The sequence below is a fragment of the Bicyclus anynana genome, chromosome 10, assembly GCF_947172395.1.
Source record: "Bicyclus anynana chromosome 10, ilBicAnyn1.1, whole genome shotgun sequence".
Classification (NCBI taxonomy): Eukaryota; Metazoa; Arthropoda; class Insecta; order Lepidoptera; family Nymphalidae; genus Bicyclus; species Bicyclus anynana.
In genome coordinates, this window is record NC_069092.1 from 11,799,445 (window position 1) to 11,818,675 (window position 19,231).

At 34.6% G+C, this 19,231-nt stretch overlaps 3 protein-coding genes across 3 annotated transcripts in view; 2 read left to right on the forward strand and 1 right to left on the reverse strand.

Moving 5' to 3' along the window:
• LOC112046646 (suppressor of lurcher protein 1) overlaps nt 1-11,975 on the forward strand; it is a 412,265-nt gene extending 400,290 nt beyond the window's left edge. The window contains exons 11-15 of the mRNA XM_052883831.1: nt 7,900-8,083; nt 9,176-9,366; nt 10,380-10,587; nt 10,984-11,228; nt 11,688-11,975. Coding sequence (XP_052739791.1) covers nt 7,900-8,083; nt 9,176-9,366; nt 10,380-10,587; nt 10,984-11,228; nt 11,688-11,752 — 893 coding nt within the window. The 3' untranslated portion in view covers nt 11,753-11,975. The remainder of the gene's footprint in view (nt 1-7,899; nt 8,084-9,175; nt 9,367-10,379; nt 10,588-10,983; nt 11,229-11,687) is intronic.
• LOC112046645 (DNA ligase 3) lies at nt 1,698-7,615 on the reverse strand. Its single transcript, XM_024083353.2, has 4 exons — nt 5,465-7,615; nt 4,237-4,390; nt 3,424-3,687; nt 1,698-2,894 (listed from the first exon to the last, which is right to left on the reverse strand). Exons 1-4 carry the CDS (start codon nt 7,067-7,069, stop codon nt 2,083-2,085), a joined length of 2,835 nt encoding a protein of 944 aa, XP_023939121.2. The 5' UTR covers nt 7,070-7,615; the 3' UTR covers nt 1,698-2,082.
• Nucleotides 11,976-16,940: 4,965 nt separating the features above from the next.
• LOC112046653 (cadherin-99C) overlaps nt 16,941-19,231 on the forward strand; it is a 166,538-nt gene continuing 164,247 nt past the window's right edge. Inside the window, exon 1 of the mRNA XM_052883834.1 lies at nt 16,941-17,291. The gene's annotated coding sequence lies outside the window, so the exon portion shown is untranslated. The remainder of the gene's footprint in view (nt 17,292-19,231) is intronic.

Here is a 19,231-nt window from a genome sequence, read left to right on the forward strand (position 1 = left end):
ACATCAAGCGGGTTGCAGGGAGTCGCTGGATGCTAGCGGCTCGAGACCGTTTTGTTTGGAAGTCCATGCAAGAGAGGCCTATGTCCAGCAGTGGACGTCCATCGGCTGATAATGATGAATGCTGATTGCTGACTGTTGCACGCATTACTCGTAGGTAGGTACTTACCAACAAGAAAACATTAACGAAAACTTCGATATTCGGGAGGAGGAGGAAGGAAGGGGGGAAACTCTTTCGTCGCGCAGAGTGTAGGTACAAACTTGTAGGTAAACGGGAGTAAAAATATCGACAAAAATAAAGTCGCCACCGAGGGTGCACTATCCATTATTAACTAGTCAGCGGTCGTTGTCGATGGTGCGGATAATCCAATTTGAAAGTTGCGCCCGATGAGCCGAGTCCACGTCATAATTAACTGCGGGGACAAATGCTTTGAATAAATAACAATGCATGCGCGAAAACTGTTACCCTATAAACTGGATACGTTGACGCGGAAAACTTGTCGCCTCGGGCATATAAAAGCTCTATAAAACACGCCTTGTTAAAAATATAGAAAATTGGCTGATACCTCGCGGTTTCAACCTCGTAGATCCCGTTCCTGTGGAAGACGTACTGGATTATAATATAGCCTGCGTTCATCAAGGTTAATGCACGATTTTAATGGTGAAAGAATCGTCGGGCATATAAGTTGTATAAAAAACACGCCTTACCTACTGAAAGTAGGTAGAATACTAGCAGACACGTAGCGGTTTCACCTGCGTTGTTCCTGCTCTTGTAGAAACTATACCATACCATCATCGGGGACAATAAGGGGACAATGCACCTTCCCAATTGTGAAAGAATGTTTCAAATCGGTTTAGTAGTTTCAGAACCTATTCAATGCAAACAAACAATTTACTCGTTAAAGGTTTTGTATAGTTTACTCGTTTATTAGTATAAATAAAGGTGTACCTAATGTTTTTTTTATCTCGCTATGTGATTACGCTTTTCCTGGTTCAAGGCTATCGTAGCTGAAAGTTAGCGATGTAGGTATGTCCAACATTTGCTTAATTTGATTTATGCAGCACTATAGTTAGCTGGATTATTTTTCAAGGTTGTAGCAACAAATATGACATAGTAGTGTTCTGATGCTAGTCTTAAAGTGTGGCAAATTTTTTGGTTTAAATGTTTTTTCTTTCTTCTTTCTAATTGGTACTGATCAGTGACATGGAAAATACAGTATCCAATTTTGTAATGAGTTGTTAGGGTAATGAATTTTTGCATAGGTAGGTACTAGTCATAATTAACTGCGGGGCCAAATGCTATGAACTAAATCTAGAAAATAGTGATAATCCTAGAACTAGAACTATAGATTACCCTTACAAGTTTCTGTTCTGAACTCAACATAAGGTTAAGGTAAGATAACTATTAAACAAAGACAGTTTATCAAACAACATTTTCTCTTTATTGATAAAATAAATATTAAACGCAGTTAATAATTTATTATTAATAAGGATATTTTAATCATTTCAATCTCGTTGAGATTTATTATTTTTATTAATTCATAAAACCTAATACCACTAATTCATATCAATAAAAATAACACATGATTAAAGATCACATTATATTAAAGTAGAATTGAGTTATTAGTGCATGCTAAAGTAAAAAGTTTATTTATTCAAATACATTAGTCATACATTTCTGAATAACTGATAAGTAGCTATTGCCCATAGGTTCGCTCATGACAAGATATTGAATTGTATACAAAATTTTTGGATGATCTGTTAAGTAGTTAAAGCGTAACAGCTTATTTTCGCATCCTACTAATATTATAAACGCGATAAAGTGTGTATGTTTGGATGTTTGTTACTCTTTAACGCCGTAACTATAGAACCGATTTGGCTGAAATTTGGAATAGAAATACATTTTACTCTGGATTGACACATAGGCTACTTTTTGTCCCGACAAAAATCTATGATTTCTCGTGATTTGCAAAAAAAAACTGATGATTTTGATGGTGTGAATGTTTGTTACTCTTTCACGCCGCGTCTACTGAACCGAATCACATTAATACAATTAAAATATACATAATAAACCTTCCAAAAAGTTCATGGTTCCACAAAAACAGGGAAATCTTTCGTATCACACAATTCAACGCGATTGATACATTTAATCAGCCAACCCTTTGTAACATGTCTTACATCTGGTGGCACCTTTTTTCTTAATTTTTTCATTTTCTGAAAATCTATAACATCATTTTTATGTACCACATAATCAACATCCATTGATTTCATGGATTTTACTACAACCCCACCATAAGCTATCCAGTGTCTTTCGAAACTGTTCCTCAATTTCTCTGGGATGCTTATAAAATCTGGATAAAAACCTAGTTTTTTATCCAGGAATGCATCAGGCAAAGGATTTTCTGGTAAAGTTTCTTCAAAAGAACTATTTGCATCACTCAGTGTATCTGATGAACTTTCGTCTATATTCTCCCTTTTTCTTTTAATTTTTCCTGATGAACTACTTTCATGTAAATCATCTTTCTTTTCTGATCTATCTATTTCTTTTTTAGGGGATTTGATTTCTAATTTTACTGTCTTTGGCGATTTTGTCTCTTTAACAAGGAATTTATCTAACAGTCCATTTTTAACGGGACTGGCAGACATTTTGTTTAATTTTTGTTTAGGACTCTGTTTATTTTTCTTATCAGGAGGTTCGTAATCGTCATCTGCGGTTGCTGCCAGTTTATTTAGAAGGGTGACATCGGTTTTTTCTTTGGAAGTTTTGTAGAGATGTTTCAATTCATCCAAATTGGTAGCACTTTCCCAGTCTTTGTCATCTCGGATTCGCGTTACTCTTGGAAATCTCACTGATATGCCATCAGCCGTGTGAATGTTTGCCTTTGTTAGTTCGGTACCTGAAATATGTATATTAATAAATAATATTAAAAATATAAATTGACTAGTACCATTTGACCATATTCAGTTGTGTTCAGTGGGTTGAGTCTTAGCTCAGGCTACTTTTAGATCGTGATATATTAAGGGCTTATTTTTATCAAGAAATTTTCAGTAATATTTCACCACTAGTGGTAGTGGAAAGTGATACTTACAAAAGGGAAAACGTTAGTACCCTATATCTGCCAATCTACTTTGGAGCAGCATGGTGGGTCGAACCTCTATTTTCCTCTTCCCCTATAAGAGGTCCTGGCCTGATAATGATGCTGATTATGTTGTTTAAGCAAATTTTGTGTAAACATTCTTTAAAATTCGAAGGGTAAGGGGGATTGGTATATTATTAAGGACAAGGCAAAATTCTCCATTAAAATTGCAATTAACAAATTAGTTATCATAGAAGGCATCTGCTTAATCCAGAAGAAAAAAAAAGTTAAAATAATCCAAATCATGAATTTTTTTTCTAGCTTTGATAGAAAAGCAGGTTCAACATACCAGTAATTTCCCATACAGGTTGTTTCTTGGGATCCTTGGCAACAAAATCAGGTACCATTCCTTTATTACAATCCAGCCATGGGGGTATTTTTGTGTAATCCTGCGATATTTTCACCATGAGTGGGCCCAATTCTTTCTGCAGCCTTTCCAATGTACTATCATCATGGCCTGTGTGGACTTTGGTTACTGTCACCCAATAATTTCTCTTTGGGTCTATGCAACCCATTAGGAATACGGACATCATGCCTCCTTTTTTACCAGTACCTGATTATGTAAACAAATTTAATACAATTTTCAATTTTTTTTAAGTAAAGTAAAAATAATTTTGAAGTAAACTAAAAACTTTACTTCAATAAGTAAAGTTTTTAGTTTACTTCAAAATTATTTTTAACACCATCTAATTCTACATTGCATTGCATCACCGCTGAAGACAATCTTTGACTCTTTTGGTTTTTAATAATTTCATAGTAAACACCAGCAACCTGTCTTCTTGGATTTAAAAAATCTGACTTCTGATAGGCATATAATAATAATAGGAAGTCTACCTCTAACAGTTCAGTAATGTTTAACAAACTTTGTTTTTATAAAATGAAGTGTATTAATGGGATCAATATAAGTTGACAAAAGTAAAGAACTACTCGTACCACACAATGGGAGCTATTGCTTGATTCAGACAATCCAAATTGCCCAAAGATTGAGTCATAGAATATTTGACTACTATAAATTATAGTTTACAAACTACAATTTCACAAATAAAAATGCATGCCTTTGGATGCAGATTTATAGATATCATAGTTAATTAAAGTTACATACCAAACCATGCGCCTAGAACAACAAGATCAGCGGTATCAGCCATAGCACCATCAAATAGATAATCTTTTTTTACTTTCAACCAGTGTCTCTTGCCAGGCTCATATGTGGATTCCAAATCTTTCAGCACTAGTCCTTCCAAACCATGTTGTAGAACCTGAAATATATATAATTATTTGTAAATACAGTATATTTAATAACTTTTTCACTTATCCTATAGTTCTGCTATAATTGACAGAACCAGCAAATGATCCATTTAATGTAAATTAGGTAATAATGGACAGAGTAAATAAAACCTAGCAAGGAATGCTAGGTACATCCTACTTATGAATACTTATAAATCCTTTTATGCTTGTTAGTTGTTAGAATCATACAAAGACTAAAAGCAATACCTTGTTTCCTAGAAAGAATAAAAGCAATACTTTTGTAACATTTCAAGCTCTTCAAGGCTGCATTTATCAAAAAGTATTTTAGTTCATCAAAAGGGATGAAATAAAATTTTATCCACTTTTGATATAGAGTGAAAAGTAAATTTGTTAACAAATTATAAACCAAGCAAGTTAATAAGTTTACATCCAGGACCTTGAATTGTGCATCCACAATGATGCACAATTCTAATACTGTGAGAATTGAACCCACCCACATGGGGAAATTTTTGTTTAATGAATATAGGTGATTTTCAGGCTGAATGGGTTTTAATTATAATTGAAATTTATGTGTATTTCCATCATTTATCTTGGCACCCTCATGAGGCACTCCTCAATGATCAGAGAAAGAACCAGTGTCACAGACGCCTTAAAACATGCCTTGAAACAAAAATGGCAATGGGCAGGACATATATCGCGGTTGAAAGACGCCAGGTGGACACTTACCGTCACTGAATGGCAGGGTCTACTAGGCAAAAGGAGAGTTGGCAGACCTCAGAAGCGCTGGACAGACAACATTGTTCAAGTGGCTGGTGGGGATTGGATGAGGTCAGGACGGGACAGACGAAAGTGGAAACTGCTGGAGGAGGCCTATACCCAATACAATGGGATTCATGCAAACGTAATATAAAAAGAAAAAAAAAAATCTATTAAAAAAAAAAAAAAAAGTGTTACTAATTTGTATGAAATAAATAAAGACTATTATTATTATTATTATCTTGGCACCCATGACATGTGCTATGCTCAAATTGAGGCTAGATAGGTACTTATGTGCATATAGTCATAATTTATTTAATTTAACTTACCTCTGCAATCATATTAGCCAAGTCACTAGGTTTGTATATAAGCTGCTGTTCCGAGAACATTACACGGTTTTTGACTTCAATCATATTATCATACAGTATTTGACGCCTCTTCCTTATTGGCACGTCTATCAATATATCTCCATTATAATACAAACAATCAAAAATGTACAAACAAACTTGGGCATCCTTAAACTCTGAGTGTTTGTGTTTTCCCAATGTACCAAACGGTAAAGGCTTTCCTGTATTATTATCTACCATCAAGACCTCTGCATCCAATATCAAATCATTACCTTTAGGAAAAGCTTTAGGTAAATAGTCTTTAAAATGATTCACTTTGTGAGCTAAAACAGGTTTCAGTGCTCTTGAGAAATATTTAAACTCATTACCCTTTTTATGGACTTGCACTCTTTCTCCATCATATTTTATTTCTGAAAACATGCCATTGGGGCACTTTTTCATTGCCATCTCTACAGATTTGCACGCTTCAGCCAACATTGGCAATACAGGGGTCATTAGACTTAATTTTGCTTCTTGCACATTCTTATGTATTGCATCCTTGTGTTTTACTGAACTGCTTTGAGGCAAAACTCGGTTTAACATCATGTCGAGATCGCGAGATGTTTGAAAGACACTGTATGCGTCAGGATGCACCCCTTCTAATATATGTTTAGGGCCAGCGTTTATGCGCAAGTCACCTTTTATTAGTCTTATTAACATTTTTAGGTCTTCCAATGTACATTTCTTGACAATTTTTTTAAAATGATAAATCTGCTCCTCCTCTTTTGTTAATTTGGAAAGGTCTGCTAAGAAGTCTTCAATGTTGTGTATTGTTAAGGTACTTTCAGATGCAGGCTTAAAAGCTTGGGACTTTGTGAAGAAGTGTTGAATAGTATCAGCGACATCTCCCTGTTCTAAGTGTGTTAACATGTCATCATGGTCTATACGAAAAATTCTCGAGAATAATTTAACAAGCTGCTTACTTTTGAGGTTGTACACTCTTTTAGACACTTGAGGCAGGAGTAACTTGCACCACAAAGCTAGATCCCCTTGAAATGTTTTGCCATCACACCCTTTAGTAAAAAAATTATTTACCACAGCTGTCTTTTCAGTATAAGCGTCTACTTTGGATATTTTGTTGCACAGAGAATAAAACTTACTGAATTTATTATCATCCAATATAACTTCAGTCTGTTTATCATCATTACTGATAACTTTTTCATCACTGGATGTGGTGGCTTTAATTTTCTCTTGCCGTTCATTTTTTAATACCTTTGCAGTATATTTTCCACTGTTTTTGTCTGCATAGACCTTTTCCATGTCATTGATTTTCTTTATGATAAATTCCTGATCGTCTTTACTAATGTTTTCCCAGTTTCCTATGTCGTCGATTGAATCTATCCGCTTGGTTGCTGGGCGTTGTTTCAGAAGGACATTCATCAGGCAATCTATGTGGTGCCATGACTTCATCTGTTGGTTTTCGCCGTAAGGACTGTAAACTAGTTTTGCTATACGCAGTTCCCCGCCAGGGCAGTTACCTTTACAACCTTTGCATGATGCCCGGCCGCCTTTGGCGCGGTCGACGAAAAACGGAGTGACTTCAGACATCACTGTACACGTTATTTACACACATGGAAATAATAAGCCTTTAGCCTCGACTGAAACGTATTGTGAAAGTTATCTTCAAAGAATGCGTCGTTCCATGTTTAGAACTCTCTACGATTGAAGTCAATAGTTTGTAATAATATTACGCAATAAAATATGAATTTTATTTTCAGATAAATTCTGTTTTATCAGTAATTGAAGTTGTTTTTTTTTTATTTGATAAATCTAATAATTTAATTTAAAATTCCATGGAAAATGTAATTGTAAATAAAAATATTTCAATTTTCAATGTGACAATGACACTGAGCTGACAGTGACAGATGACAATAAGTTACTTACGCCAGTCGCCAAATAGTGATGCGCGACAGAATATTGAGCATCGGAATAGCCATAGACAAAACTTTACGAACTTATAATCGCATTTTTAATAACGTTTATATCATCACGCATAAATCACGTTTATAATAAATTCAATGATGAAAGTAATTTTATTGTACTTACTACGGACAAGACCCGTAACCCGTAGTGCAGCGATATTGACTATTTCAGGGAACCACGCATGCGCTCTTCCCATAAACTTTATCATATCGAAACGTATTTCTACTGAACATTAAGCAGCTATTCCACCTTCCTAATTTTAGATATCTGAATCTATATTGAAACATTATTTAAACTCTTATTATTGTATGTAAATTGCATTCTACCATTTAGTATCTTTAAGTAGAATTTGGTTTGGTTTAAACTTAAAAAACTTGAAAAAAAAATCCATATTATTCAAAGTGAATTCTGTGTAATTACAAAATCTCTAAAACGAAATGTTTCTTTATTTCCAGCTTCATCGTGTCACCAGGAGTTTAACAGCGATGGCTCGAAGCACGGTACTCTTACGTCGCCTCACTTCCCCGCTGCATATCCTCCAAATACACACTGCCACTACGAATTCTTTGGAAGAGGAAAAGAGAGGATTAGATTAATATTTCAAGACTTCTTTTTGTACAAATCTACGGATGGATCGGGGTAAGTGTGTAAAGAAAATACATTCAATATAAGTATTCAATTCAGTCCAGGTTCCTGATATTATAAAAATACTAGTGGGTGCCCGCAACTCCGTTCGCGTGAAATTCTGTTTTCACTAATTCCGAGTGAATCCCCGGCCCAGGCCTACTTTAACCACCCGGCAATTTACTTATATCTGAAAAAACTTGATAATTCTACTTTAATAATGTAATCCTTAACTTATCAATAAAAGTTCGCTATAACGTTTCACGACATTTTTAATTTGTCTACAACGGGGACAAGCTAAGATCATTGAGCATACAGCCAGAGTTTTACAATAGTTTTTGAAGATTTGGGATTGGTTTGTTGGTTTGTTTTCTTGTTTGTTAAACTTGTTGGTAACAGAAAAATATAATACAGCTATAATACATACCAAAATGGTGAAGTAACATTGGATGTTACTTCACCACTTTGGTACACCGGCGAACATTTATCCCTAGAAAAGTAAAAATATCTTCAGGAAACATACTTTTATTAAGCCAATTATTTAACCAGAGCCTCATTTATACATCAAATTATCATATCCATTTACTTTTCAAGGGGGGTATACCTGGGATCCCTGGGCCGACGTTGTATGGGCTGGTGAGCATTCCCCTTTCAGCCAAATCGATTTTGTAGGTACAGCGTAAAGGAGTAACAAACATACTTACCCATACGAACTTTCGATTTATAATATTAGTGTGATTTGATAGTGTGTTAATAACTAAATTTTATATATGTGCCAGTGTTATGGGTAGTAGATAGCAGATTTTATATTATACATTTATAAAGTAATTGTAATTTAATGTAGTACATAATATATATGTAAACACACTCAGATACCGAAAAACATCTATGTTAATCACACAAATATTCGAGTTGTGGGGAACTCAACACACGACCGTAGATGCAAAAAGCGGGGTCACTACCCACTGCGCCCCGCGGCCGTCATAAGATTACCACGTTCGACTAAATACCCTCTTCAACTTTACAATATTTTTATAGATTTAACTGATTTTTGTAAATGTAATAAAAATTACAAATTTTTAAATAGGATTAATTTTTGAATTTCAGATGTACGAACGTAGATTCCCTCCAAGCCTTCGTTAACGTCGACGGGCGGCTGGAAAATGTTGCAACGTTTTGTGGAGTGGACCTCCCTAAGCCAATTATGTCAAACGGGCCCAAGTTAATGCTCGAGTTCCGAGGTACACACTCGTCGAGGCACTCAAGAGGATTCAAAATATCATATTCATTCGTTGAAAGTAAGCATAATTGATAAGAAGTTGGTACTTACGTAGGTACGTAAGTGTGTTAAGATTTAAAATAAACATTAAAATATTAAAAACTACAAGCTTTTGATTATTCCGACATAAGAACAAGTTTACGCCAGCGGTGAAATTGAAATTCTGGTTTAATTATTTGTGTTACAGTTTTAGTAATCTATCAAAGCTAAGATAAATATTAAATAACAGATTATGCATATTCTCTAGTATGCGCTTACATTTGCAGCTAATTAAGAATATCGAATAAACACGAAAGCTGCTCTACTCAAACAGACTTGATTATTTTAGTATTAGCTTTGAATATTAAAGCTCAATAAAACTAGCTAAACACATCAATCTACAATCAAATATTCCTACATAATAAGCAGCTTGCAAATAAACATTAAGTAAGCAGAATATTTTCCAGACGGTGTAATATTAAATCAAATATTTTAACAAATTGTAACATTATCCGTTAAAAAATTACATTCACTGTTTTACTGTGGATGTAGTAGTAAAAAAATTGCTCGGATAAGTTTATTCTGTTTGGCTAAATTTATCAATCTTAAGTTAATCGCGATTTCGTCCGCGTGGAATTCAGTTTTTTACAAATCCCGTGAGGACCATTGATTTTTCCGGAATGAAAGTAGCTTATATGTTAATCCAAGGTATTGTCTATCTTTGTTTCAAATTTCAGCCAAAATAGGTTTGGTAATTGCGGCGTTATAGAGTAACAAACATCCATACAAACTTTCGCTTTCGATTAGCCACTATTCCTTTGAGTAGGCTTTCTACCTTAAAGGATTTGCGAAAGGATCGCATTTATAACTTGGACTTATTTTGGCAGGACTTTATATTATTATTTTATCTAATAACACTAAAAAATAACGATGGGTAAATGTAGAAAGTAAAGTGAGAGAGAATAATGCTGAAAGCTTTCCAACTCTAAGCTACAAGACCTTCGTCAACAATTAGTACTCGTAGGTTTTATATCAGTAATTTATTTTTTCCAGATTTCGGTATATCGACAGGAAGACAGTTGAAGGAGTTTCCCTGCGCTTTTGTGTATAATAGTAGTGAATCGCGCAACGGCACCTTCGCTTCTCCAAACTCACCAGGACCATATCCACGAGATACAGAGTGTTCTTACTTCTTCCATGGAGGACAGACTGAAAAAGTCCATTTGTATTTTACCCACTTTGATGTGGAAGGAGTATTACCGTAAGCCCCAAATTTTCTTTAAATTATTTTCATTAGAAATATTAATAACCAAACGAACCACACGCTAATCGGAGGTTTTAACCGGTCTTCTAAATTACTGAAAATGTATCGGTTAGAAACTATGAGAGGAATGTAACAATAGTTCTAGCTTAGTTCTACCACGCTGATCATGGTTTACCGAAGTACGAGGTTCAGTAAAACCTCTTTATTCGAAGGGACTAGTTATATGCCGAAATGTGCCACGAAAACAGAAACCACGACTATGGAATGTTATGTTATAAGAGATTATAAGGGATATGTTCTATCTTATCTCTCTAAATCTAGTAATTTAGTATATTTAATATTTTTTATGTTAGTGTTTGAGAGTGTGACCATAAAAGCATTGATTTTTTGCAGATGTGAAGCAGTGTCAGCGAGTGATTATGTAGAATTTTCTAATTACATGACTGAAGACAATAAATATGGCAGATACTGCGGTCAGATGAAGGAGTTTCATGTAGAATCTGAAAGGAATTTTTTTAAAGTTACCTTTCGATCTAATGATAGGCTGGATGGCACGGGCTTCAAAGCAATGTACCAGTTCCTTGAGGCTACAGACGAATACCAAGCACCTATTTATGACAAAGCTTCTGATACATTGCGTAAGTAAACCCAAATCATACTTGAAATAGCCATTACGTAATAATTAGGTACATTTTTTAATAAAACTACTCCGATAATGAAAAATTAAACATTAAAGAATTAGATCCATTTGAAATTAATAGAAAAAAATATAATCTTTTAAAAAGTAATAGCATTGGAATTGGAATATAGCAAAATAGTATTGAAATTACATTCCTATACTATATGCTATAATAAAAACAGAACTTTGAACGAACTTTGCTTGAATCGTAGTCATTTCTCTTATGCTTTTATAATAAAGCCTAAATTTAAGAGACCGGCGAAGGCATACTCGTAATTCACTACCCGAAAAGTTAAATATGTTAACGTTTCATAATGTAATGGGCTTACGAGATGATACCACTATTGCAGTGTAATGAAATTAATATGTAATTACTACACAGCAACTTTGTAAATTATGTATTTTTATTTGCTTCTAGGTTTACTTGGTGAACTCTTGCTGCTGTCTCTGGCCACGACATTCCTGCATCTATATCATTTATGAAGTGATATTAGAATTATAAATATTTATAGTCTAATCCTGTACATTTTGTACCATAGTCTGTGCCATACACTGTAATTAAAAAAAAAGTAGGCGTGCAAAATTTTCTATAAAATAATTATATTTAAGTTTCATCTACTATTACCAACTAAAGCAATATAACACGATAAAGTTTAATTCACGCAGGCACGTAATTATAAATAAAATAAAAATATGTAAAAATTGACTGTCTAGTTTTATTTTTTAATATATTTTATACATAGGTAGTTATTTCGTTTTAAATTTATTTGCATAGTCCTTTTCATGAAAGAAGTCCCCAGACGCGGTGCTAATGTCTTAATGGCGCTCATTGTCATTTGGTAATGGCGGTCTTATTGTCATTTGTGTAAGGCGCTGACAATTTTAGTTCAGATTTTAGCCGCGGGACTTCTGTCATGAAAAAGACTCTATTATTTTTTATTAATAAAGCTGAAATAAATTAATTTCAAAGCTAATATTACTTAATCTCTACTACAAGTCCTAATCCTAAGTTCTACCTACTTTGAGCCTTTAAATAATCCAAACAAAATATAAATTATCATCAATATAATAAGTGAATAATACAATGAACCCAAATAAGAGAAAACATGCGACGTGATGGCGGCAGAACGAGCGCACAAATCAAGAACAAAGAATTGTCGTCATCGTCGCCGTCGTCGTCGAAGAAATTTAAAATTCCGCCAACATCTGCGGGGGATGTGACACCCACTCCAGTTCGGAGGATTCACCACACGGCGATGGCAACAACAACAGCAACAACACCAGCAGCAGAGTGACGACGATATACTACCGTTTGTATAGTGCGCCGCATGAGATGGTCTCGTCCACTCGATGAGAGCGTCATGCGTGCGTACTATGGGGCGACAGAGGGGGAACTAATCTTACTGCGTACTGGTCAAGGATGTTGTCACTATTTCAGACTCTTGAGCCAACAATGACCGTGACTGCACAGCGACTGGCGGATCAGGTGTTCCAATAGTTATTTCAGTCAATGGTCTTATAGCGAAAAGCTTCGACCAACACCATAAAAAGTTTTCGCTTAACTGTTGGATCAAGAGTCGGATACAGAATGCAGTGATTCTTGAGACGGTGCATATTGTGAGGAGGTTCCTTACTCTGTAGCCCTGACCACCGGTTGCTTGGGCACTCAATTTTCCCGCAGCGGGAGGGTTCAATTTTTTTTAAAAGTTTTTATTAGCGTTTTGTATATTTTGTAATAATTTGAGCATTATTACTTATTAGCGGACAACCGTCCATTGGTTTCCGTGAAATTAAGTTTTTTTTCACTAATTTAAAAATAACCATTGATTTTTCTGGGATAAAATTATTTATTGTTAATCCAAGCTATAATCTGCGTGCAGCCAAATGTATTCTCAATTTTCCGTTCTTAATATGAAATTAGTGTAGGTGATACTGTGATAACTCTATGCAATTTTAGGTTTGTAATATTACTAAGTTTCTTTTTCCAACATAAACTTTCATAGAAATGTCTTTTATCACAAGAGCTAACGTTTTCGGGACAAAAGTATCCAAATATATTTAACCGGACTCCCCCAAATTCATCTGCGTGAAATTCATAAATTCAAGTTTTTCATAAATTCCACGGATTCCATGGATTTTTTCCGACATAAAAAGTAGCTTGTGTTTTAATCCAGATACATTATCATTTATCTCCAAATTTATGCCAAATCCATTAAGTAAATTTTGTGTGAGTAACAAACATCCATACCATTATAACCATCAGTTTTTATACAAATCACAAAGGATCCATGGAGGAAAAAATATAATATGGTATGTGTTAATCCAGGTAATAAATCTCTATTCCAAACAGCCAAATTCATTCGCTATTAAGGTTTTTTGCGTGAAACAGTAACAAACATCCATAGATCCATCCATACATCCATCTATCCATACATCCAACTTTATCGGTAATAACGGATACTGGGCATAAATTTAGTTTCGAAGTACTTTTCCATTCCTGTCCAAATAAATCGTATTAAAAGTACCTAGCACAGTTTACAATATTTTTAATGCTTTTTCACTCAAGGTCTGCACGAAGACTCCATTTACTAAAACTCACAAATTCACACGACACAAAAACCCCTGTATCCATTTTCACATCACTATTTTGCAAGTTGCAAAAACCATAGACCTCATAATGCTATAACAAAAATGCTATAACAAAAACCATCAACAGGTGTGACAGCGCTGCTGTCGCATCTGGCTGTCTCACTTGCACCTCTCGCCTGTTCTACGAAGTACGAACTACCTACGAGTACGAAGTTCGAACACGCTTTTTGTGACGTCAGTCTAGGTGTGGGTAATATCGGATTCTCTGTGTATCAAATCGAAACTATATATTGATATTGAATATCGGATTCTGAAACTATATATTTTTTGAAACTATATATTTTCTAAGACTATATGTTTTCTGAAACATACATTAGTTTGAATCTATCTTGTATTACTGGATTCATGTCACTTCCTTATCGCTCTGGTGAGATTATGGCAATACATTTATAATTTACTTGAGGCACAGATTATGTACTTGAGGTTAAGTTTTTTAAGGGTTTATATATTTCCCCTTTTTTATATTAAGTTATTTAATGATTATTTAATTAATTTGTTATATATTTATTTATTTAATTAACCGACTTCTTTATTTACGAATTAAAGTTTTTTTTTCTTTGCGCAATCTATGTTTGCGCCAAGGAACAAATTGGTTCGCGCCATTAACGCCATCTATTAATAACATGTTAACATTGTAATTTATATTTACAAGAATACTTAATTGATAATATAATTCCTTTATTTTCTTCGTTCCGCCATCTGTTTAAAGAAACATAAACTACAATGAATGATATTTACCTGTGATGCCATCTTTTAGGGTATTAAAATAATAGTTCGTAAATATAATGGTGATAAATTGAAAATATCTCATAAATGTTGACCCTGCATTAATTCGACGTACCTCTTTTTTTGATGACATTACCTTTGCATACATTTTGTTGTATTACAATTTAAATCTTATTTCTCTGTTATAAGTACCATATTGACTTGTATTGAAAAAAATATAGTGTTTTGCTGAATCGCGTTTTGGAATAAATTAATTAGTGCTCTATGTAATGAGATTTAAGTTTCATATTGACTTGTAATATAGGGTTTGGCCGAAAATACATAGTTTGAGAGTGAATCCGATTCAAGTACGATTTGCTCGATTCAGTTACATCGGAGGATTTTATTTTTCTCTACAGGCCCTTGACTACAATCTCACCAGTGATGATGCAATCTTAGATGGAAGCGGGTTAACTTCTTAGGAGCAGGATGAAAATCCGACATCGTACCGGAACGCTAATTCGCTTGGCGGTATGTCTTTGCCGGTAGGGTGGTAACTAGCCACGGCCGAAGTCTCACATCAGCCAGACCTGGACCAAGACCAAGAAAAATCTTGTCTTGTAAATCCACCACGCCTACCACTGCGCCACGGAGGCCGTCAAAAAAATGGAATACAATACGGTTGTCTTCGAATTCACGGAAGACTTTGAAAATAATTAACAAGCCGCGAAGCCTGCGAACGGGCTCTACAGTCGCAGTTCATTCATAGCGCTATCGCCTCGAGTGTAGAGCGCGCACAATTATTTTTATTGTTTTTTTGATGCGATGGTTACACAACATTAAGTACTATAAAATTTACTTGATTTTACTTGTTGTTTGTTTAATATAAAAAACATTATTTTATAGAATTAATTTCCTTTTAAAATAATTGTAATTTTAAACAAATTACAATCGGTTGTTCTAACTCTACTTCTTTTTTTTTTGGTATACCTGTCTACTTATCAATCAAAAGATAATAAGCAATTTACAGGTGTTTGTAATAAGTACCAAATTAACTTGTAATCTAGTGTTTTGCCGAATAGATAGTACGAGAGCGAATCGAATTCACGTAGCATGTGCTCGATTTTAGTTGATTCGGAGGCAATACAATAACAATTTACTTGAGGTTACACTTTTCAAGTTTTATGGCGATTGTCAATTTTTTTAAAGGTTTATATTTCCCCTTTTTATTTTAATTTTGTTTTTTTTTCTTGGCGCCATCTGTGTTTGCGCCAAAGGAACCTATTGTTTTTCGCCATCCTGTGAATAACATGTTCATTTGTTTTGGTTTGCAAAAAAAATGCATTACGTTATAGGTTTTTTTCCTTTTGTATGTAGGTAATTTATTATTACAAATTAATACAACACAACAATACCTATATAATTATTTAACTTCCTTCGTTCGGATATCTGCTTACAAAAACATAAACTATAATGAAGATACATGCGATGCCATCTATTTGAGTATTTGGGTAATCCAACTCTTAGTTAAATAAAACGATGGTTTAAGAAAATAATCGACATACTTCTTTTTTCATGTTTTATTTAAACTTTGCATACATTTTGTTGTATTGGATGAATATAATATACAATTTAAATCATATTAGTTTTTATTTTTATAAATTAATAAAAGATTATTAATTTATTAGATAATTCTTTTATTTTCTTCGTTCCGCCATCTGTTTAAAGAAACATAAACTACAATGAATGATATTTGCATGTGAATTGTGATGCCATCTATTTGGGTATTAAAACAATAGTTCGTAAATATAATGGTAGAAAATTGAAAATACCTGCTATAAGTAGACCCTGCATTATTTTGACGTACTTCTTTTTTCGATGTCATAATATGTCAATCATTTTGTTGTACTACAATTGAAACCTTATGTATTTATGATAAGTACTATATTGACTTGTATTTAAAAAAATATAGTGTTTTTCGGAATCGCGTTTTGGAATGATTGAATTAGTACCTTATGTAGTGACTCATAAGTTTCATATTGACTTGTATTAAAAAAATATAGTGTTTTGCTGAATCGCATTTTGCTTTTGGAATGAATTAATTAGTGCCTTAAGGTTTGAGACATAAGTTTCATTTTGACTTGTAATATAGGGTTTGGCCGAATACATGGTTTGAATCCGATTCATGTACGATTTGCCCGATTCAGTCACATCGGCAATATAGTGTTTCAGAAAATATATAGATGCCGAATGTTTTGATATATAGATTTTGATATTACTGCAATATATAGATTTAATATCTATATATGTTTTGTATCGTCCATACCTACGTCAGTCCGCGTTCGGCCGCCGTTCTCTTCGTGCATTGTGAAGCTGTTGTGATTTGTGTTTGGAACTTTCGCGGATCGCGAACTTTTATAAGAAAAACTTTGTTTGTGGTTTATTAATAACGATTGAGGACATTACAGGATTGTTTGTGTGTGAGAAGACAGGTTTTATGTTAAGACAAGACGCGTGAGGTGTGTTGGCAGTGTTTTGTGGTCACAGGTGTCGCATTCCAGTGGGTACGCCGCCTTCCCAGCCTCCGTAGTCCACTACTCCATAGATCGTAACCAATAAAGCCGAGATCTTATCATAGCAGGTGGACAGAAATTTACTTTTCTCACAAGTACGTATACCTGTACGTTTCGGTTATCAGTAAAAGCGTAGAACTGGCACATACGACATAACTACCTAATTTATTTATGTGAATAATAAAATGTGTGTAATAAAATCCAACCTATTAAAGTCTACTGGTAGGTAAATTTTAAATACCAATACATAACAATGCTCAAGATTAATACAGTTTCTCTGCTTAAACGCTAAACCATTAAGAAATAGCATGTTCCGAAGAGTGCTACCGGCTACAGCCATGCTAAAATATCAGTCTGCAGGTAGGATTATGATTTGTTGAACTAAAAACTACCATCAAATCAAAATGATAATTAAAGTTTTTGCTTAACATAACATAACCTACACCAACATGGATATTGTTTATCCATGAAAGTGCTACAAAGAGTATATAATTACGATTCGAGTAGGTACGGTAGCCGTGACAGTCCAGTGAATATGACCTCTGCTTTCGATTCGGAGGGCGTAGGTTCGAATTCGGTCCGGGGCATGCACCTCCAACTTTTCAGTTATATGCATTTGACGAAATTAAGTAGGTATCACGTGTCTCAAACGGTGAAGGAACAACATCGTGAGGAAAACTGCATACTTGAGAATTTTCTCAATTCTCTGCGTGTGTGAAGTCTGCCAATCCGCATTGGGCTGCCGTGGTGGTTGGCCTAACCCTTTTCAATCTGAGAGGAGACTCGTGCTCAATAGTGAACGGAAAAAGGGTTGCTAATGATGATTCTTGTACTACTATGCTTACATCTGTCGCTAAACAGCATTGCTGTTCTTCGGTTTGAAAGTTAATAGTTGCCAGTGAAATTACAGGCAGCTAAGTAAAACCTTAGAGTAACGGGCGCGGAGCCCCTTCCGTAACGCAATATAGGACGTATACAATTCACAATGATAATTTTATCCTATAGATAGGTAGTTTACGTCCCTACAAAATCACCGCAAAAAGTGATCCGAATTTTGTGTTTACTTACATTATACCTACAGGTATTTATAGTTTTTACACTTCCTAAATACACAACTCGACATTGTAGACAATATTTAGGTATTATGTGTTTATAACTTAGTATTACGTAATAACTTTCGTTGTCTAATAACCGACTAAATGAAATTAAGACAAGAAAACGAATAAATAAACCAATAAGTAGGTACTAATAAGTCTCCAAAAATATCGTGAAATCAGACTGTATGGTCAACAATCATAGCACAGTAAAAATGTATAGATATATTTTTACTGTGATCATAGTTTGTCTCCGTAGTTTACAATATATGTATAGATGAATTAAAAATGCTGTAAAACGTTGTAGCAAACTTTTTTTGATAAAGTAATGATTTCATTATGAAAGTGGAATTATCAAGATTTTTTTAGATATAAGTAAGTTTCCGGGTGGTTAGGGTGAGCCTGTGCCGGGGTTGGGCATTCCTTTTAATGGTCCAGGGGTCTACACGGCAAAAGGAACAAATATGCAGATAATTATCTGTCAGCGCGGCGTATGTACCTATTTATTGACTTCATAACTTGCCACCCTAGTCACTGTATAGTCGGATGCAATATTTTTGACGTTTTCAAACATCGTTCGTTAAGCTTCACAATACAAGATGTACATGACATCATGAAGATCGCGACTATACACCGCACGCACGATTTCACACCCGCGCAGTCTTTCCCCCCGTCGCCCGCATATCATGGGAGTGTCATCAACGAACTTGCCTGACTATAACACACGATCAATTTTTTTGGATGCCCGGCTTTGCGCTGCAGGCACGTGGTCTTATTGGATCGTGAGTGGCTAGCATAACGCACGATGTTCCGAAACGTAAAGTTTGCGTGCCATTATACCTCCTTAAGCTCTGATTTCTTAACAACTCCTACACTGCTTATAAAAAGCTTAGCATAATAAATAGAGTCATCAAACAAGTGGGTCGTATTTCCATGTCAAG

Excerpts from the sequence above, each read along its gene's own strand:
- LOC112046645 (XM_024083353.2), bottom strand. The coding sequence starts at position 7,069 with ATGTCTGAAGTCACTCCGTTTTTCGTCGACCGCGCCAAAGGCGGCCGG. Across the intron at positions 4,391-5,464 it reads TGGCTAATATGATTGCAGAG|GTTCTACAACATGGTTTGGA; the intron begins GTAAGTTAAATT and ends TATATATTTCAG. Across the intron at positions 2,895-3,423 it reads ACCTGTATGGGAAATTACTG|GTACCGAACTAACAAAGGCA; the intron begins GTATGTTGAACC and ends TACATATTTCAG.